Source organism: Coffea eugenioides, chromosome 11 (assembly GCF_003713205.1).
Source record: "Coffea eugenioides isolate CCC68of chromosome 11, Ceug_1.0, whole genome shotgun sequence".
Lineage (NCBI taxonomy): Eukaryota > Viridiplantae > Streptophyta > Magnoliopsida > Gentianales > Rubiaceae > Coffea > Coffea eugenioides.
Genome location: NC_040045.1, coordinates 43,818,290 through 43,839,253, shown reverse-complemented (window position 1 = coordinate 43,839,253; position 20,964 = coordinate 43,818,290). Strand labels below are relative to the sequence as shown.

The 20,964-nt window shown below is 37.0% G+C and overlaps 4 protein-coding genes across 5 annotated transcripts; 3 read left to right on the top strand and 1 right to left on the bottom strand.

The window, feature by feature from the left end:
- The first annotated feature begins 1,312 nt into the window (after window positions 1–1,312).
- On the top strand, window positions 1,313–5,249 carry LOC113754399 (mitochondrial outer membrane protein porin of 36 kDa). The gene is made up of 6 exons (XM_027298800.1): window positions 1,313–1,491; window positions 1,589–1,656; window positions 2,988–3,098; window positions 3,808–3,894; window positions 3,993–4,201; window positions 4,621–5,249. Exons 1-6 carry the CDS (start codon window positions 1,443–1,445, stop codon window positions 4,925–4,927), a joined length of 831 nt encoding a protein of 276 aa, XP_027154601.1. The 5' UTR covers window positions 1,313–1,442; the 3' UTR covers window positions 4,928–5,249.
- Window positions 5,250–7,599: 2,350 nt separating this feature from the next.
- LOC113754398 (mitochondrial outer membrane protein porin of 36 kDa-like) lies at window positions 7,600–11,381 on the top strand. The gene is made up of 6 exons (XM_027298799.1): window positions 7,600–7,778; window positions 7,879–7,946; window positions 9,140–9,250; window positions 10,134–10,220; window positions 10,318–10,526; window positions 10,792–11,381. Exons 1-6 carry the CDS (start codon window positions 7,730–7,732, stop codon window positions 11,096–11,098), a joined length of 831 nt encoding a protein of 276 aa, XP_027154600.1. The 5' UTR covers window positions 7,600–7,729; the 3' UTR covers window positions 11,099–11,381.
- Window positions 11,382–11,828: 447 nt separating this feature from the next.
- Window positions 11,829–15,439, bottom strand: LOC113754397 (hypersensitive-induced response protein 1-like). 2 transcript variants are annotated; one of them, XM_027298798.1, is made up of 6 exons: window positions 14,948–15,439; window positions 14,072–14,274; window positions 13,584–13,704; window positions 13,048–13,139; window positions 12,860–12,956; window positions 11,829–12,494 (listed from the first exon to the last, which is right to left on the bottom strand). In XM_027298798.1, the coding sequence occupies exons 2-6, from the start codon at window positions 14,258–14,260 to the stop codon at window positions 12,133–12,135; spliced, it is 861 nt and encodes a 286-aa protein (XP_027154599.1). In that variant the 5' UTR covers window positions 14,261–14,274; window positions 14,948–15,439; the 3' UTR covers window positions 11,829–12,132. The 2 variants fall into 2 exon arrangements, with proteins under 2 accessions (XP_027154599.1, XP_027154597.1); XM_027298796.1 differs by having other exon boundaries at window positions 14,072–14,271; window positions 14,948–15,438.
- Window positions 15,440–16,788: 1,349 nt separating this feature from the next.
- LOC113753290 lies at window positions 16,789–20,624 on the top strand. Its single transcript, XM_027297403.1, has 7 exons — window positions 16,789–17,237; window positions 17,625–17,774; window positions 17,924–18,139; window positions 18,805–18,926; window positions 19,104–19,267; window positions 20,047–20,201; window positions 20,295–20,624. Exons 1-7 carry the CDS (start codon window positions 16,977–16,979, stop codon window positions 20,391–20,393), a joined length of 1,167 nt encoding a protein of 388 aa, XP_027153204.1. The 5' UTR covers window positions 16,789–16,976; the 3' UTR covers window positions 20,394–20,624.
- Window positions 20,625–20,964: the final 340 nt, after the last annotated feature.

Genomic DNA, 20,964 nt, shown 5'->3' with positions numbered 1-20,964 from the left:
ACAGTAGAATTTCTCTTAGGTGATTATGACTAAAAAGATGACATAAAATTCTAGATCATAAGTTCCAGAATGGTTCTTCAAGGTTTATATGGAATCTTGTGTCGATTTGTATGCATATAGTCTAGACTTTGTATCCTTGTTTAAGCTTTCTTTAGTTATTGCAAGTTTAGCCACCCTGTGACATATGTTCTGTCTCTCTTTCTAATTGAATTTTCCCCCCCTCAAAAATCTCCATTGCTTGCTAATAAAATGGTAATAATGAGTGCCATTCTTCTTTTTTTTTTGGTGCATAGAATACATATTATAGGGTTGGTTTATTTTTTCCCTTTGGGGATGGGGGAAGGGGGCTTATGTTGCTCAAAGTTAAAGGCCAGCCAATGGTGATGGTTTTCTTCTTCTTTTTGGCGTTCACTTCTTCTATTGTGTGCAAATATTTGCAATTTAAGGAGTATCTTTTGCCTTTTGCTCATAGTTCTATTATTCATTTTGAAAGAAGCATCCGACAAATGAGCTCACAGCTGTGACTTATTCTCCGAGCTTGGCAAAATCAAGAATTGCACATTCTCCGGTGTTCTCAATTAACCAAAGTGTGTACAGTGTGTAGGATTTGTTTGGATAAAGTATTATTTGAAATAATTACTATAATATTTTTTGTGATGTGATGTATATGAGATAAAAAGATAATTAAAAATATAAAAAGGTGGATTGGAAAACGTGTTTATATTGCAAGCGATTACAAGAACTTTTAATTCTCACCAATCCTATCTTTTACAAAATTTGGCACTTTTTTTATTTGATGTTTGATAAATATCTTTTCTCGACAATTAAAGAAAAACAAAATTAGGAACATTATTAAACAAATGTACATATGAATATCCTCTTTCTATGACTTGCATGGAGGTAGAAATTGTCCCTCTGATAATTATCTTGAAAATTAGTAAAATCATTACAATACAGTTCACAATAAGCCCCAAAAAGGGTCTTACAATCACAAAAAATCCCTCTTGTTACATTATCCACAAGGACAATTAGCAAGCCCTTGTAATTTATCACAAACCTCAAGGGATAATTGTAAATTAACCAAGTATTTAATGTAGTTTTGTTGATTTTTGCCATATTAAATTAAAAAGACATGAAGGAACCTGTTATTATTTGTTTTTTTTTCCCCTTGCCAATCTCGCAAGTTCTTTTTTCCTCAATTTTCTATTCTTTCAAAATAACCGACGGCCCACAACATTCCCCCCTCTCCCAAGATAATCCAACGGCCAAGAAAAATCAGCGTAATAAACTAGGTTAAAAGTTTTGGAAGCATTTTCCAACACATCCAGCCTCATATTCTCTGTCTCTATTTTCCCCGTCAAACTCCCCGTCGCAGCTTACAACCCAACGCCGCCAACCAAACCCTCCTTTCTCCCTCCTCAGTCGAAATTTAGCGGCGGAAAATGGTGAAGGGTCCCGGCCTCTACTCCGATATCGGCAAAAGAGCCCGAGGTATTTATCCTTTGCTCTTTCAATTGTAGTCCTGTTTTGTTAAGTTTCGAGGATTTTCGTACTGTACTCACAAGATGTTTGATGTTTTGTCTGTTAGATCTTTTGTACAAGGATTATCAGGGCGACCACAAATTCAGCGTTACCACTTATAGTCCCAATGGAGTGGTGGGTTCTCTCTCTCTCTCTCTGTACTGGTTTGTGTGTTTTTTGTATACATATCTGTGTATGGGTTCAAATGGGTCATGTATGTATGAGCTTGTTTTGCCGATGAGTGTTGTTTCTGAAAGTTTGATGTGCTTTTCGGCTGGAGTTTCGTGATATATTGCAGCTGGAAAAAGTAGTCTCTTTGATTTACTTATGGAAGAGGAAATATTTTCGTTTTAGCTACTGTTGCAATAATGACAAAGGAGAAGAACATGGGGGGAATGTCGTTATTTTGGCTTTATTTACTTTGAAATGCTAAGTTTAAATGTCACTTAACTGTGTACAATTTGGACTTGCAAATTATTAATTTGGTTACTCAACCCCTCCCCCCCCCTCCCCAAAAAAAAAAAAATAGCGCTTTTGGGAAGTGTTCATGCCTGATTTCTCTGGTGTGGATGAAAAGCAAGGGAAATTATTATATCCTCCCTGTATTTGTTATGACCCACGAATCATGATCATGAGGTCATGATTGATCATATTATTAATCCATGATCCTTTTATCCATGAATCATGATTGATAAGGTCATGTATTGTTCTTCTTGCAATTTATTCTCAAGGCAGTTATTAGGCTCTGCTGTTGATAGGTACTCTTGTGAAAGAGTTCCTGTAGGGGGGTATGGCAGCCTTTCCATTGGTTAATACTATTGGTCAATCAAAGAGTTTATAGAAAATGCTGGTACTCTACAAGCATCACTGTGTAAAATGTTCCGGCTTTGGTTCTTTTGTGTATTTTTTTACAAATATTATCTTTTTGGAGATAGAAGAACTTCTCTTTCAAATTTGCACATCTGCAGCTTAAAACAACTGAGAATACTCTTATTCCAGGGAAAAAAAGTTGTTTTATGGTATTGTTATAACTTTCGAAACAAGTTTTCCAACTGTCTAATAAGCTTTGCCCGTTTTCCTGGAAGACCACATAGGCTGCAGTTTAAGATAGCAACATCCATCATCACTTCTACATTGATTTCTTTGTTATTCACATATGGAGAGGTTTTAAGGTCCCAAATACACTGTCATAATGTCAATCTCAGTCATTATATTAGTTGTTGATACCTGAAAGTTTATTTTAGTTTGTGCTATGAAGGTCAATACGTTGTTTCATTGACTAATAAATTATCTGTCATTGAGTCAATATCCAGGGCATTAGTACGGGGTTTAAATTTTTCTGCAAGTCGGTGCTTTTAGTCAGAGCTTTATAATAGCATTTATTGTTTGCGTGCTGCTACTTGAGCTGCATACATTTTTTACTTTTCTAGAGCGCAAATATGTAAATATTTTTGCTATTTTTTCAGGCCATTACAGCATCTGGACTAAAGAAGGGTGAATTGTTTCTGGGTGATGTCAACACGCAGTTGAAGAATAAAAACATTACGACTGACTTTAAAGTCGACACCAACTCCAAAGTAAGTTGTTGAAGTTGTTTGGCTTGTAGTTATTTCGTCTAAAGGTGGAGATTTCCTTCTGTAATTAACGGTGATTCTGAATTATAATCTCATTTGTTAGTCATAAACTGGCAGGGTTAGTATGACATGCTTGTTTCCATTAAGTTGTACATGTAAATGTAATTCTATGTGCAAGTAATGACTGAAACAAAAGAACATATACTGTTGTCGTTGTTGTCTAGGTCAATATTTGGTTTTACGGCATTCGAGTTGTGATGTAACTGTAATATTTGCTGTTTTTGAATCCTGTGCTCTTAGCATGGTTTGGATTGTCCCCCATTATTGTGGTTTATTTTTCCTTCCAAAAAATTTTCAGTTGAGGCATGTTATTGCTAGTTTGATCTCTTCTCTGGGTTTTATTATGTTGTTTGAACATGAAAGAGCTTTATGTTATTAAAATTTGCATTATGCAAAGTAGATGCTTGCAATTCGATGTTTACCAAGGATGGCAGCCTATTTGTGTAAATCAAGGAGTGCCTTAGTTAAAAGATTTGCATGTAAGAGGGCCAAAAAAGAAGAAAGGAGATCTAGGTGATGATTAATTTGTCCTTAAATCAATTTAATGTAGGCTTTTCTACCCTTTTCCTATTTATCTACGGAATGGTCTGAGGTCTTACATAGTGGTTGCAATATCATGATGCGTATGTTTGGCTTGCTTATGTATATGTAGGTTTTCACAACCATCACTGTTGATGAACCTGCACCCGGTCTGAAGACAATCTTTAGCTTTGTTGTCCCAGACCAAAGATCTGGCAAGGTACTATATATTTTACGGGTACTTCTTCCGTATCTCTTGCAAAATGATGATCAGGGCTGACCGGTGAAATGCCAAATTTGTTCTGATTCTGTTATCAGGTGGAACTCCAGTACTTGCACGAATATGCTGGAATTAGTTCTAGCATTGGACTTACTGCAAATCCAATTGTCAATTTCTCTGGTGTGGCTGGAAATGACAAGCTTGCTCTAGGTACTGACGTCTCTTTTGACACTGCCACAGGGAACTTCACTAAGTACAATGCTGGTCTTAGTTTTACCAATTCTGACCTAATTGCTGCATTGACCTTGTAAGTGCCCTTTCTTTTTACTGGATTTTAATTGAAGTACCTGCCGTGTCACTTATAGCTAGTTTGGGAGTTGAGATTCCAACGGAATCAAAAAGAAAGGAAGAGAGAGGTGGATTTCCCTACGTTTGGGACTTTCAAGTGAGACAGAAATGAAAAGAAATGAAAGTTCTTTCATAACTTAACATTTCCCATCTTTTCTTTTCTAACCTAAACATCCAAACTAGGTATTAAGTTGCTTATAACCACTTTAGTTATTACATGCTTACTTATGTATACACACTCGTTTTTTTAAGATCTTCCTGATGATGGTGGTGCGTGTTCATAATTTTTCTTCTGAATGCTGGGCTATAATTTTTTTTTAATTATTATTATTATTATTTAAGTTTCTTGGTTGATGAGTTCTTTGTTAACACAAACAGGAATGATAAGGGCGACACCCTCACTGCTTCCTACTACCACAGTGTTAGCCCATTGACTAATACAGCAGTTGGAGCAGAGTTGAGTCACAGTTTCTCTACCAACGAAAATTCTCTCACCCTCGGAACACAGCATTTATTAGACCCATTAACCACAGTGAAGGCTCGCGTGAACAACTACGGCAAGGCAAGTGCTCTTATCCAGCATGAGTGGCGCCCGAAGTCTCTCTTAACCATATCAGGTGAGGTTGACACCCGGGCAATTGAAAAAAGTGCAAAGATTGGGTTGGCTGTTGCTCTCAAGCCATGAAGCAAATGATTACCATTGGCTTGGGTAGCACCCCGGCAATGTTTGCATGGGCAGAGCAAATAAATAGGGCAACAAGAATCTAGTGAAACTTTGTTTCCTAAATTCAATTAATCTTTTTATGTGGTAGAATTGGTTTTCTGATCTATTCATAGTTTGGCTGGTCGGAACCTGTCTGGCTTGGTATGACTTATTTTGACTTGGTGATGGTGAATTGAACTTTCAAGCAAAGTTTTGTATGAGATGCTACAATTGGTCTAAGCTTCTTCATATTGGTTGTCCATTCCGGACCCAGATGTGCGACATGAAACCTCTACTGCAGGAATTGCATTTTAGAACTCTGGAATCTGAAACCGCTTCAGCTGTGGCATTTCGGTTCCTTTCTGATTGGTGGTAATTGGCATTTTAATTTGGAAAAAAAAAAGAGCAATTAAATTGCATCCATCCAAACATACAAATTGTTGAAATTGTTTGTAGCTTTCAAATTATTGCACTCTATGATTGATTCAAATGTATTGATATGGCACTAAGAGCATACTAAGCATGTCCTCTCATGATACTATGGATTGGTCATTGGTCAAACCCTCAAAAGTGCAACCGCTGCTACTACTCAAGGATCACCGTGCTTACAGCCTCTGACCATGCAGCGACTAGGAAGCGAGGTCTAGCTTCTATTTGGATTGAGAATTTGGAGCCTAAATGTTTATGATGTTCTGGGGAGATACAAGGTAGAAGTGAGAAACAAGTAGGATATGCGTGCATCTTGAACTGTAGCTTATAAGTTTTTGCAGGGTGATGCCGGAAAAGAAGAAGAAGAGGAAGGGACTTTTAGCATAATAATTTTATACATTCGACATATGATAACAAAACGCCTCTCCTCCTTGCATTGTACTCTGTCGTACTTAGACAGACGTCATTTTAGCTCTTCACAAACAGATATAATTAAGTCTTACATAACCAAATCAGGCTTAATATGCAGTATCCTGCCATCATGATCTGTGCAGTGCCATGTAACCTCATCATTCCTGCCTTGAAGTATAAACCATCTCTGATTTGTGTCTTGTGAAGCAATGTATCTTCCCGGCTTCTGCATTTGCGCTCGCAGCAGCTTCCGTTCTTAGGCTTGAAGCCAGTAGCAGCAACATAAATAGATCGAAAGTGTAATATAGGATGTGTATAGAACTTGTTATAGAACTCTCAATCCGTTTAAAATTAAGTATTAGCCGTAAATATTGCAGCAGACTTCTTGTGTGATTGCTTGTTTGCATGCTGACAAATAAAATGCATAGGATGGCCACAGCTAAAGAACGATCAAGATCATGCATAGACTTTGGAGTGAGCAACATTGATCAAGATCATTCAGGTCCCTTGATGCCAAATGTGGAAACTGATTATCAAAAACATTTGGGGGGAGTAGTAATTGATCCCATGGAGGTGGTGGTCTTTCAGGTGATTATGACTGAAAAGATGATATATAAAATTATAGACCAATGACTCCGGAATGGTTGTTCAACATTTTGATGGATTCTTCTGTTGATTTATACGTGCACAGTCCAGACTTTACTATTTTTCAGTTGAGCTTCCTTTTATTTTCTTGCAAAATCTAGCCAATTAGAAAATCTCTGTGAAGTATAAACTGAATTTTTTTTCCCTGTTTGAAGGAAGCATGTGGCTGGTTATTAGTGGCATATTCTCGAAGCTTGACAAAATCAGGTATAGCATATTCTATGACGTTCTGATTCACGTCTGCATTGAAGCCGGAGGTGTACAGCATTTGGTGGCTAGCTACTTGATGAAATAAACCGCACATTCCTTTTGAGGTTCATTAAAAATTTAAAATACGCAAATTCCTTTCAAGTTTATCATAGTTGCCAACATATTAGCATTTGGCAATGAAGTACAGCTTCTTCTTCTTCTTCTTCTTCTTCTTTTTTTTTTTTTCCTGATGACTGAATTTTTAATTGCCAAAACAACAGTTATAATTGCAAGGACTTTTTAATTCTCACAAAATTTTATTGTTTTCACAAGATTTGACACCTTTTCTTGTTCTCCTTGGCCTTTGATAAATATCTTTCCTACATAATTAAAGAAAAGTAGAATGAGGTATATGTATAATTAATTGTGAATTATCCTCTTTCTGTGATTCATACGGAAGTAGAAATTGTTGTTTTAAAAACTAGTAAAATCGTTATATATATATATATATATATATTTTCTTTCTTTTACAATCTCTCCTATCTTACTATCCAACTCAACCTCCCAAAAAACCATTGTAATATATAATTCACAATAAGCCCCAAAAAGACACTTTTTACTTGAACAACAAAAAGTATTGGACAATTAGCAAGCCCTTGTAATTATCACAAACCTCAAGGGGTAATTGTAATTTCACCAATTGTTTCATGGTTTTTTTTTTTTCCTTTTTTCCACTGGTGCCAATCGCAACTCTTTCACTCTCACAGCCCAACCATTTTTTGAAGGAATCTCACAGCCCAACCTGAAAAGCCAGAAAGTCCTCCTCTAATTCGTTTCCCTCAATTCTAAATGCCAAAATAGACGACGGCTCATAACAATCTTATATCAACCCCCTCGCGAGATCCAACGGTCAAGAAAAATCAGCGTAATAAATTAGGCTAGGAGTTTTAGTGGCATTTTCCAACGCAAGTAATTTTCTCTCTATCACATTTTCCCCGTCGAACACCGCATTTCAGCCAACAACCCAACGCCACTTACCATTTACCAAGACCCTCTCTCTCTCCCTCTCTCTCTCTCTCTCGCTCTCTTCGTTGAATTTTAGCGGCGGAAATGGTGAAGGGTCCCGGCCTCTACTCCGATATCGGCAAAAGAGCCCGAGGTTATCTTTTATTACTTTTTATTATTAGTCCTTTTTTTTTGTTAAGCTTCGACGATTTTTGTATTGTAATATCCAAGATGTTCCATATTTTGTCTGTTAGATCTTTTGTACAAGGATTATCAGGGCGACCACAAATTCACCGTTACTACTTATACAGCCAATGGAGTGGTGGGTTTTTTTTCTCTCTCTCTCTCTTTTTTTTATGTGTTTTTATATTCGTATCTGTGCATTAGTTCAAATGGGTCATGCATGTATGGGCTGATTTTACTGATGAGTGTTGTTTCTAAAAGTGTGATGTGCTTCTATGGCTGGAGTTTCGTGAAATATTGCTGCTGCAAAGAGTGGGTTCTGTGATTTACTTATGGACGGGAAATATTTTGGTTTTAGCTACTGTTGCAATTATGACAAAGGAGAAGAACAGGGGAGAATTTAGTTATTTTGGCTTTATTTACTGTGGGAAGCTAAGATGAAATTATTAGTTATCTGATACAAATTGGGCGTGCAATTATGAATTCGTTTTTTTTTTTCCCTTTTTCCCTCCAAATTAGAGCTTTTGGGAGGTGTTCATTTCTGATTTTCTGGTGTGGATGAAAAGCAATGGATATTGTTATATCCCTGTATTGTTCTTCTTGCAATTTATTCTTAAGGAAATTATTAGACTCTGCTGTTGATAGGCAGTCCTGTTGGGGAGTATAGCAGCCTTTCTATTGGTTTAACGCTTTTGGGCAATCAAAGCACTTATAGAAAATGCTTATCCTCTAGAAGCATCATTGTGTAGAAAGGTCCAGCTTGGGTTCTTTGGTGTATCGTTTACGAATATCATCTTTTTGGAAAGAAAAACTTCTCTTTGTAGTTTGCACTTGTGCAACTTAACACAACTTAAAAAACCCTTATGCCAGGAAAAAAAATTGTTCTGTGGCTTTTTTATAACTTTCGAAGAATTGTTTCCAACAGTCCAATAAGTTTCTATTGTCTGTTTTCCTGGGAGACCACATAGGATGCAGTTAAAATAGCAACTGCCATCATGACAGTTCATGAACTGAGAGGTTTTGAGGTTCAAATTCTTTTGTTATAATGTCAATGTCTGTCATTATATCAGTTGTTGATATCTGGTAGTTCAATTTAGTTGTTTGTGCTACAAAGATTAATGTGATATTTTGTTCATTGATAAATTATCTGTCATTCGTTTGACAAAAAAAAAATTATCTGTCCTTCAGTCAATGTCCAGGGCACCAGTGTACTTTTAGTCATAGCTTTTCTTATAACGTTTATCATTTGCTTGCTGCAACTTGGGCTACATTCATGTTTTTGTTTGCTAGACTGCAAATAAATATGTGAATATCTTTGTATATACTTTTCAGGCCATTACATCATCCGGTATAAAGAAGGGTGAATTGTTTTTGGCTGATGTCAACACCCAGTTGAAGAACAAAAACATTACAACTGATGTAAAAGTTGACACCAACTCCAAAGTAAGTTGTTGAAATTGTTTGGCCTGTAGTTATTTTGTCTGAAGGTGGAGATTTCTGTCAGCAATTTCCAATAATGATGAATTTAATTTCATTTCTTAGTCATATAAATCTTAAGTTTGCACAGTAATCAGATACAAAAGCGATAAGGAGGTTAAGTTTATAAATTGAGCTTTTGCCCAAAAAAAAAGTTTATAAGTTGAGCTTTTGTCCCAAAAAAAAAAATAGGGGCTTGTACATAGAGCTTTCAACCAAACTGGCAGGGCTAGTATAAGCAAGCTTGTTTCCAATATATTGCATTTATAAATGTAATTTTATATGTAAGTGATGGAATTGTAGTTTGAGCTGATATAAGAATGTGGACTGTTGGTTTTTGTCGTCGTCTAGTTCAAGATTAGGTTTTAGGGCATTACACGTTTGATGTATCTGTAATATTAGCAGTTTTTGAAACCCATGCTCTTACCAAGGTTTCTTTGGCCCCATTATTGTGGTTTATTTCTCCTTCACAAAATTTTCAGTTGAGGCATGGCATCGGCAGTTTGATCTCTTGTCTGGGTTTTATTATGTCTTTTGAACATGAAAGAGCTTAATGTCTGTGAAATTTGCATTTTGCCAAGTGGATGCATGCAACTCTATGTTTACCATGATATCAGCCTATCAGCATAAATCAAGCAAGCAGTGTCTCACTTAAAAGATATGCATGTGAGAGGAGCTAAAAAGTTGAAAGGAGCTCTAGCCCCTTGGTGATGCTTATTTTGGCCTTAAATAAAATTTATGTAGGAAGGCTTCTCTTACCTGTTCCTTTTTACCTACATGGTTGTCTGAGGTCTTCCATAATGCTTATGACATCATGATGTGTAAATTTGGCCAATTTATGTATATGTAGGTTTTTACAACCATCACTGTTGATGAGCCTGCACCTGGTCTGAAGACAATCATCAGCTTTGTTGTCCCAGACCAAAGATCTGGCAAGGTACTGTATCTTTTTACAATTATCTTCCTCCATTTCTCTTGAAAAATGATTATAAGGGCTGACAGTTGAAATGTCAAATTCCTGATTCTGTTATCAGGTGGAACTCCAGTACTTGCATGAATATGCAGGAATTAGTACTGGCATTGGACTTACTGCAAATCCAATCGTCAATTTCTCTGGTGTGGCTGGAAATGACAAGCTTGCTCTAGGTGCTGACCTCTCTTTTGACACTGCCACAGGGAACTTCACTAAGTACAATGCTGGTTTTAGTTTCACCAATTCTGACTTAATTGCTGCGTTGACCTTGTAAGTGCCCTTTTTTTTTTTTATTGAATTCTAATTGAAGTACCTGCCATGTCAGTTAAGTTGCATATAACCACTTTAGTCATTGCAAGCTCACTTTTTTGTGTGCGTGTGTGTGTGTTATAAGATTTTCCTGATGATGGTGGTGCATGTTCATTGTTTTTCATCTAGATGCTGGGTTATAGCTGTACTTTTTGTTTCTCATTTTATTTTTTATTTTTCATTTTTTAAGTTGCTTGGTTGATGAGTTCTTTGTTAACCCAAACAGGAATGATAAGGGCGACACTCTCACTGCTTCCTACTACCACAGTGTTAGCCCGTTGACTAATACAGCTGTCGGAGCAGAGTTGAGTCACGGTTTCTCTAGCAACGAGAACACACTCACCATTGGAACACAGCATTCATTAGACCCATTGACCACAGTGAAGGCTCGTGTGAACAACTATGGCAAGGCAAGTGCTCTTATCCAGCATGAGTGGCGTCCCAAGTCTCTCTTTACAATATCAGGTGAGGTTGACACCCGAGCAATTGAAAAAAGTGCAAAGATCGGGTTGGCTGTTGCTCTCAAGCCGTGAAGCAAATGATTACCATTGGCAACCGGCTATGTTTGTACGCACAGAGCAAATAAAGTAGGACAGCAAGAATCTAGTGAAACTTTACTTCCTAGAGTGCGGTTAATCATTTTATGTGGTCGAACTAGTGTTCTGTTCTATTCACAATTTGCCTGGTCGGAACCCGCCTGGGTGGGTATGACTTATTTTGACTGGTACTCCATTTTGATTGTGGTGGTGATGCCGATGGTGAATTGAACTTTCAAGCAAGTATTATATATGGTGCTACAATTGGGTTAACCTTCAATTAATTCTCCAGTCCGGACCCTGATATGCAACTTGAAATCTCAACTCCAGCAATAGCTCTGATGCTCTCCTGATTCTGAAAAGCTTCAATGGCTTCCTTCCGATTGGCGGCATTGTAATTTGGAATGGATGAATGACTAAATTGCAGTCTTTCCAAACATATAATGTTAACAGATTTTCAACTTGCATTGTTAATATAGAACCAAGAACATACCAAACTTATCCCCACAGAATGCTTTGCTTTTGTCATTGTGTTATACCCTTAAATTTGAACCCGTATTTCTCGTACTTCCTCAGGCCGCTGGCGACTAAATCTCTGGTCAAACGCCGTGATCTTGATCTCTGACTCTTTGACTGTTTAGCCGGTCGACTAATCTTTATTTAGCTTGAAAATTTGAACCCTAAAAGCTTTTTCTTTTTTGTGGTTCTGGGGAGCCAGGAAGGAAGATGGAAGTCATAAACAAGCAGATGGCTTATCCATGTAAGCATTCTGATTACAAGACTACTACAAAGACTGTATACTGTATGAGTTTCTGAAGGGGTCACGCTAGAAAAGGACAGCATTATTTTATATACCATTCGACATATGGGAACAGAAAGCCCCTTTCCCTGCATTCTTCTCCATCGTACTTAGACACACGTCTCTTCAGCTATCACAAATAAGTTTATATCTTACACAACCAAACCAAGCTTCATGTCCAGGTTATTATACATGCTAACATGCATTCCCTGCCAAAAGCATTATGTGGACTTCACACTTCATCAATCCTCCCTTGAAGTAAACCATCTCTGATTTGTGAAGCAATATCTCTCACTGCACCCGGACCATGTGGGATGAAGACAGAAGAAGACTTTGAAGAGGCACCTATCTCTTTCATTGTGTCAAAATACTGAGTAACTAAAACCATGTCCATGACGTCCTTGGAGGATGTTCCAGGCACATTTGAAGCAAAGCCAAGCACGCTGTCCCTCAGTCCATCGACAATGGCTTGACGCTGACGAGCTATGCCAAGTCCAGCCAGATATTTAGCTTCCGCTTCTCCTTCAGCTCGCTTTATCTGCAGTATCTTATCAGCTTCTGCCTTTTCGCTAGCAGCTTCCCTTAGTCTTGAAGCTAGTAGCAGCAACACGAATAGATTCAAGATGTAATGCAGGATAAGTAGAAAAACTAGCTGTAGAGCTCTCAATTAGTCAATTTCTTTAAAATTGTTTAGAAGTCAGGTTGCAGCAGATTTTCTGTTATATTACATACTTCCTAAATAGTTGGGAATGTTGCTATGAAGCGCAACAAGTTAGTCCAAGAGAAGCAACAACCAAAATTAGAAATTCTACTTAGACCAAGTACAATCATCAGCACATCAAACGTGGAAGACTCTCATCCAGCTACTAGTGTCAGTAAAAAATGAGATCATGAGTCTTCACTTTTCCAAACAAGAAATTACAAACTTAGCCCTTTATTACATATAAAGTAACATATACCTGCATTTATCTCGTTCATGGCCCTTTTGACTTGCACATCTGGTTCAATATCCACAATGAGCGTCTGAACTATTTCATAACCATAATTCGACATGGCCTAACCATCAACAAAGAAGAAAGAAAAGGAAACAAGCTGCAAGTTAGAACCTACTTTTGTGTTGACTCTAACTACAATGAATTACACTTGCCTTTTCAAGTTCCTCCTCAACTGCTTTTGCAATTTCATTCTTTTGCTCGAAGACTTTGTCGAGTGACAGCTTTGGTACACTTGCTCTAACAACTGAAACATCAAAAGCATCCCATGAGAATCTCATGTGTGGGGATAGTTGATTCAACCTAATAGTTTAGTTAAAACAATTACCAAGCCTAAGAACCTAATCCTATTCTACATCATCCTGAAATTTTAGCAGATACAAAATGATTTCTATCAAGTTCTTCTTTGAACCATTCCTCCCTAGAAAAACCATAAATCTATTCAAACAAAAGAGCCATCCGTAAGTTCCAATCAGATAAGTCAAAACTAAAAAGTTCAGGACATTCAGAATTCTAATCAGACATACTTGACACAAAGCATCAAAAAAATGAATATTGATCAGAGGAAAAGAAAAACAGATACTCAGAGAAGGAGAGAGCTCTGAATGTTCTAAACTGTAAGAGTGGATGGAGAGCTAAACAAATAGATCTGTAGCTTACAGAATGAAGCTATAAAGTCAATATTATTTACCGTCAAAGACATAAGCCTGAATCTGCTCCTTGGTATTACTGAGCCTGTAGTATGCATCAGATGCCTTTTCAGCTAAGGCTCGATACTGAATTGAGGCAACCACCGTCACAAAAACATTATCCTGTATTAAATAAAAAACTTTTAGAAGAATAGATTTGAAGTATACATATCTCTGTATCTAAAACAATAAACCCCTCCACAGTACAAGTTTTAAAAGGAGCATCTTGTAGCTTAATCACGGTTCTATCCTCTCATAAGCATTCTGACAAAATATGTATGACCTTTCATATCCTAAACTACATGGAAAACATGTAATCAGCAGAAAGAAAAAATAATTAGACTCTTCGATTCTGTCTCATATAATAAGTAGAAATCCAAGAGTTAAATTCCAAACCTCATCACCGTAACAAACTTGAACTGAAAAGATAGAGAAATCGACTGTGATAAACTATTAACACAAAAAAAAAGGGCTTTTCGTGGAAAGAAACCTTTGTCTTGGTTTCACATTTAATATCAAGATGCTGCACCCGCAATGACAGATAGCCTCCTAGCTGACTTCCAACACACCATGGCACGCAGTGACAACCAGGCTCAAGAACATCGTTAAATTTCCCAAAGTTTTCTTTGATTGCCACAGTGGACTGATCCACTTGAATGCAGCCCAAAGCTTGTCCCATTATCGATCTCCCTATTAGGGAAAATAGAAAAATAATCAACACCTATAACGACAGTTAATGACAATCAAAAAGCAAGCAGAAGGCACGACAAAGACACCCCTTCATCTGGTACTTCAGAGTGTGCCACTAAGTACCTGGGACAAAGAGCAATTTCACAACAAGTGTCTCGAAAAAGGATTCAAGGATAACGCCAATTTTACCAGATAACTCTCACACACTTTGATTTTGGTATAAGTTACAATTGAAACAATGGGAAGACATTTTAATCAATTCCAGGCCACTCAAAGTGCGTCACTTCACATGTAAGAGGATAAGCAGAGAAATGAAATAATTTTCAGAGTGCTACTAGTCAGCAGAGAGATCATTATGTACAGGATAAAATACCCAAAAGCTCAAACTATCATACGTAATACACATCTCCACAGTAACCCAGCAGAAACACTACCCACCTCCAACCTCTAGGAAATGTACCGACATATCAACAATTAACAACGCTAGGAAACTCACGAACAACGAAGACAAAATCGCTTAATGGAAAATTTGCATGTGACAGAGGATCAATCTTGAATCCATTTAAGATCGTCGAAAACACAAGTGAGATACTGGCATCAAAGCGATTCCAATTTTCCGAGACAAAAGCACAGCTTGATCAAATCAACCAATTCAAGAGACAAATTCTCTAATTACCTGGAGCTCCAAACTCTAAAGGCAAGCAAGATGGATGTCTCACTGGAAATTAGGAGGAGAATGAAAGAAACGATCCTTCCCCTCACAATTTATAGTAGCTTTGGCTGAATTTCCTAGAAATTTCTTGTTGTCATGTCTACCGCTGAGACTTCTAAACACCAAATGATGATATCCAGGGAAAATTAGAAGCAATTTCCTCCTCTCTTTTTTTTTTTTTGGGTAAGAAAAGGCAATTTCCTTCTTAAAAAGGGCACCAACAAAATTAAATGCAGTCAGCAAGAAGTTGCTGCCATCTGACAAAACTGACCCCGTTTCCTTGTTCTTATCCTGAATATTGAGGTTTCTACCGTTAACGTATTGCAAACGAAAAGGAAAATGAAGAGACGAGTGGCTTTAAATCGTTTTCGCTTCCCATTCCTTTTATCCCATTGCTGAAAAGTCCAAAGATTTATTTCGATTCGAGGAAACTAGCTGCTAAAACTGCAAGGGGTAGTATTTTACATGGCTGAGGACGACAAGTCTATGGGCAGTTTTTGATAGCTGGAGGAAAATAGAAAGACTACTACTGATATAAGTAATAGTACAGTTTTATATTACGTGGGGTTAATTCCACTTTGTCCCCCCAAACTTTGGACGATTATCCACTTCAGTCCCTAAACTTCAAAATGGAACACTTAACTCCATAAACTTATAAATATCTCCCACTTAAGTCCCTAAACTTATAAAATGGGACACTTAAATTCCTAAACCCTTATAAAATGGGACACTTCGACCACCAACGGCATTCAGGATTTGTTAACAATTTTCCTTAAGTGGGAGGTATTTATAAGTTTAGGGACTTAAATGTCCCATTTTGAAGTTTAGGGACTGAAGTGGGTAATCGTCCAAAGTTTGGGGGGACAAAGTGGTATTAACCCTATTACGTGAGTCAAACAGTCAAAACTGCAATCCGGGATAGGGTTCGAGGGAGATCACGAGGAGGATCTCTTTTTTTTTTTTTAATCTTATTAATTAGACGTGGGCAATGCACATGATTTGTGGGTGCATTTATTTTATTAAGATTGTAATCTTTGAAATATCCCTTAAAGCTACTAATAACGATGCGTAATCTTTTTAATACATACATGATCCTTGTTTTTAAAGAAAGTGAATTTTGTCCCCTCTAACGCTATTGGATTGTAAATTTAAAGCCATGACTAATGGTGTACAAAAAAGTGGACAAGTCAAATTGTCAATTTCAAAATCAATTGGTCCGATTGAATATTAAAACCAATATTATGTATTTTTAATATAAGCAACATATCATTTGAGAAAATATTTATATTCAAACATGTCTATTATACTCTCCGATTGACAAAGAGAACAAAAAATAAACCCGTCTCATTAAAATTCAAATTTTCTTTTCTATTCTATAGATTATAGAATGCAACCCTTAACATCGTCAGACTGAGTGGAAGTGTGGAACAGAGTGGGGTTGCAACAGGATATCTACCGGTGTCCCGCTCCCACTTCCCACATCAGAAGAAATATCTTTTTTTTTTTTTTTTTAAGTTTTTATAATCTAATTTATCTGCAGCAGATTTGAAAAGGGAATTGGTCGTGATTTTGAACCTATTAGAGGAGATTTAGTGCTTTAATTAATAATCTTTTTGAAAGTTTTTATAATTTAATTTAATTTATTTTATATGAAGAAAAAATCTATAATCTCTGAAAAATCTATATTAGATACACAAATTCTATTAGATAAAAAATATTTTAATAGTTCCTTTGTATTTTTTTTAAAAGAGGCGGAGTTCGAATCCGATTCGATGGTCCAAGAAGGGATTTAATCCTTATGAGCCAAAGTTTGATGGTTCGGAAGAAAAGAACGCATCCATTAAACAAACTCGCATCAGGTTTTCAGTGACCAGAACTAGAATTTGCAAGACGGATCGTACTTCATTTCTTTTTTTTTTTTTAAGAGGAAGATCGTAGTTCATCACCTTTGGAAACCTTAATCACATTGAGAATTCCTTGTTCCAGTAGGTCCATGTCCAACTTATACTCAGCAATTCCTTGTTCCAGTAGGTCCATGTCAGCTTCGTCAATCAAGCTCCCTTCATTCTTCTCTTCTCTCTCCCGTTATTCCTCTCCTCCTCCTTCCTCATCTTCTTTCATCAGTGATTCTAGGAATTTCATTTCCTCGAAGAACATCTTCCCCAAAGTTTCCATGTCCCACCAGCAAAATCGTCACCTTACTTCAGTCTCTGATTCTGTAACCCCTGATCGCCCTCAAGGCTCTTCCTTCCAGGTACCCATCTGCTTCTATCTTTCTAAATTTTTATTCTTGATGTGGGTTTTATTCCTGATGTGCTGAATTATCATAGGGTAACTGCCTTTTGAAACTGAGCAATTATATTAAATATTCAATCCCTTTTTTTCTTAATATTTAGTTAATCTTGAATTGAGTTATGATGTCTCAGCTATAAATGAATTGCACCTAATCCATAAAGTTGGTAGAAAAGTTGCTCTGATCAGTTCTCAACTATTCATGCTCATTGTTGTTGTCTAACTTTGAAAAATAAAAACAAAAGTGTTATGGCCTTAGGTTTGTGAATGGACTGCTTCTGTTATTATTCTTTGATTAATACTTTGGTTTTAGCGACTTTTATATTGTGGTTTATCTTTTGCATTGCAGGGTGGTGAGTCATTCTTCAGGTGCATATTGGCAAGTATGGAGGCAATTTATCTGAGCAGAAACCCGACTGCTAAATCCATTTTGGAGCTTGTTCATTCTGTTGACAACGAACATATATGCTATGACCATTTTGCATTCAGGACCTTTGGGGTAAGCATGCTTGACCTTTCGTCCTTCTCGTGAATAGTAGAGGTTGTCTTTGTTTATACATTAATTACAAATGTTCGTTAATCTTGTGGAGCTTCAGTATATTGGTGTTCTTTTGGACACGAGTTCATTTTTATTCTTCATCGCAATAGGTAAATGGTCATGGAATTGATTCAATGGCGGGGCTTTTCTTGGACTTTGGTTATGTTCAGCGTGAAGAACTGAGATTTCCAGCTAAAAAGTTGAAAGCTTTCTGGTTCTCTCCTCCCAAGGTTCAAAGTTCTGATGGTGGTGCAGGTGTTAATGGGCCATTACCGAGAATATTTATATCAGAACTCCTGGTGGATGAATTGAGTCCACGGGCTCAGGTTTGTAATAGAGCAGTATTTTGTCGGTTAAAAGCCCTGTCCTCTACTTCTTATGTTTCTCTTATTTATTGTCCTGATAAATCAGTGAAGCATAAAGAGGGCTTGATATCTTTGTACTGTAGCATTTGTGCATGGTCATGCCATTTTACTTCATAGTTTCTGCTTTGGCAAGATGTAGTCCAATAGAGCTGCTATCCTTGTCTTGTACTTATTCTTCTTGCTGCTACCAATTCTCTTTACGATCTCACATGAAATAGGTGTAGAAATCAATGACAGAAATGCTTTTGTCGTTTTGCTGTTGTGTAACAATGTTTGCACATTGTTTCACTAAGTTGTTATCACTCTTAGTGTCCTATTGTTCCTTTTATAATTAGGTTTTTTGCTTCCTTATTTTCATTCTCCTTAATTTCCCTCCTTCGGCTGTGAGAAGTATGATATTTCTGAAGGGGTGTGCAAGGCTTTGTAGTCTTATTCATTTTCCCGTCTCATGATTCATGTACTTTAGCTCTTCACTGCAGGAACGCCATTAAAGGAGAAGCACTGCTGTTATTTGCACTGCATGTCTTGAAATTCTGGCTAGATTCTCATTTTCTCATATATAATGATACCCCTTTCCATGTACGTAAATGCTTTCTATCCTTAAGCAGGTTGATTCACTCGTGCAGGAAATTATCAGGAGGTATACTGCTCAATCAAACAATGGAAATAAGCATTCATCTCTTGCAAGTTGCTTGGGATCCTTGACGTGGGAGAAACCGTCATACGCTGAATTTCTACAATTGGCTAGGTGCATGATGCCTTGAAGCATAATTTACCATCTAGACTTAATTGTTAATTACTTGGATTGAGAGTAACATATTTAGATAGGATAATTTCTTAATTGTCCAAGAATTCTTGGTTCTCTGAATTTTTATCTAGCTTTACAGGCATTTGCTGATCCTTATTGGCAATTTTTTGCCTCCAGTGAAAGTGAGTATGCTGCTTGGACCCTTGTTAATGGATATGCTCTCAATCATCTTACTGTATCGACTCATCGGCTGAAATCCCATCTGAGAAGTATCAAAAACCTCAATCAATTTTTTGAGGAGAATGGTTACAAGTTGAACTCTGAAGGGGGTATTCTTAAGGGTTAGTGGCCTGCTTCATATGTTCTTCAAATTTAGAATTTATAATCCCACGAGTGACAGACAGAAAATTTTGGGCTAGCTGATTTTTTTTCAAGAAAATTTTCTCTCTTTTACTATTCTCTTGCAAAGTGAAATAGATAAGACGAAAAGAGCAAAAAAATTCTAGATTGCACTTCCATTAATAAAAAACAAAAAAATAGTTATTGTGTTTGATAACTTTTCCAATCTCTTGCCTGCTGTGTAGAGACTTGGTAGTTGGCCTTCAATTGGAGAAAGTAGAAGTTATCTATGCTATTTCTGTTTCAATTTATTTATTTAGGTTCCCTGTAGTTTAAAATGTCAAAAGACTGATGAATGGAGCTTTTGCATTAAAAAGATACTAATGATGGTTCCTCTCTTAACCAAGATTTATATTATTTTGTCTTGTCAAACCTTTTCCTGAAGGCAAATAATCACTCTTTTCCTTCTGGATACGTTTCAACATTTGTGAGCTGGATTTTTGTGAATCTAATGAAACAGCATTACACTTCAAAACTTTTTTTCTTTGTTTTGGGAAGAGAGGGGGGGAGGGGCATGATTGTGAACTTTGTGCAAGGTGAGAAATACATATGAATGATCCCTCATGCTGTGAAGTACTATAAAATAGTTGACCGTATATATATCAGGTGGCTTGGTTCGTTATTCATGATAAATTGCTTTCTTGTCTATTCAATGGTTTCCACATCAACATGTTGGAAGTATGAGTTGATAACTTATATTGCGTATCTATTTCATTTTCAGTGAGCCCTGATGGTCTTCTCTTGCAAAGCTCAACAGTAGCAGATTCAGTTGCTTTCCAGTTTGCAGATGGCATTGAGAGTTCAGTCCCCTGTTCATACATTGAATTTGCTGAACGTCTCATACTGCCTCAATACAAGAATTTACCCGAGAAAGAGGTTTGCAACCTTTAGTTGAAAATTTGCGTGCTCAAATTTTGTTAATTGCATATCAAGGCTTATGCGAAAAAAATGGTTCCTTAATCTGTACAGGTCAAAGAGTTTCACAGACGAGATGGATTTGAGGTTGGCAATGCCGACAAGATATTTGAGAGCACATCCAGTGATCAGCTAACCAGGAGGTCAGCATAAAGCAACTATACACTAGCATTGAAGCTCTTGTGGCTTTTCTTTTTTAAAAGGCGAAGCTCTTGAAGCTTAGGTGTTGGGTACTCAATACTTGGCCAAAGATCTTGTGAAAGTTGTAGATTGCACCTTTCTTTTTGTAAGTATCGAACAAAATGACACATGCTACTGTAAAGCTATTCTTGCATTTGCTGGAATTAAAGAGCTCTAACACAAAATGAAACTTTTGCTGTGGTTTATCTGATTTACATTAATTCTGTTGTAGCTCCTTCGTTCATGATGAGTTAAGCCGCAGATTGCATTATTGTTAAAGCATCATCCCCTGGTTTTCCTTTCCAAACGAGTAATTGTCCTTGAGTTTTTCAGATCATATCATCGATGAAACAAGAATTCCAAATGGGGGGTTGCTGTAATTTTGCCATGATAAATGGATTAAAAGATGCTAAATGTCATGATTGCCATCTGTATAGTATTATTTTTTCCCCTTTTACGTATTTTTTTTGTTTTGTGGGTTGGGGGGGGGGGGGGGGGGGAGGGAGGATTTAGCATTAGACCATTGATATTTCAATTTGGGGGA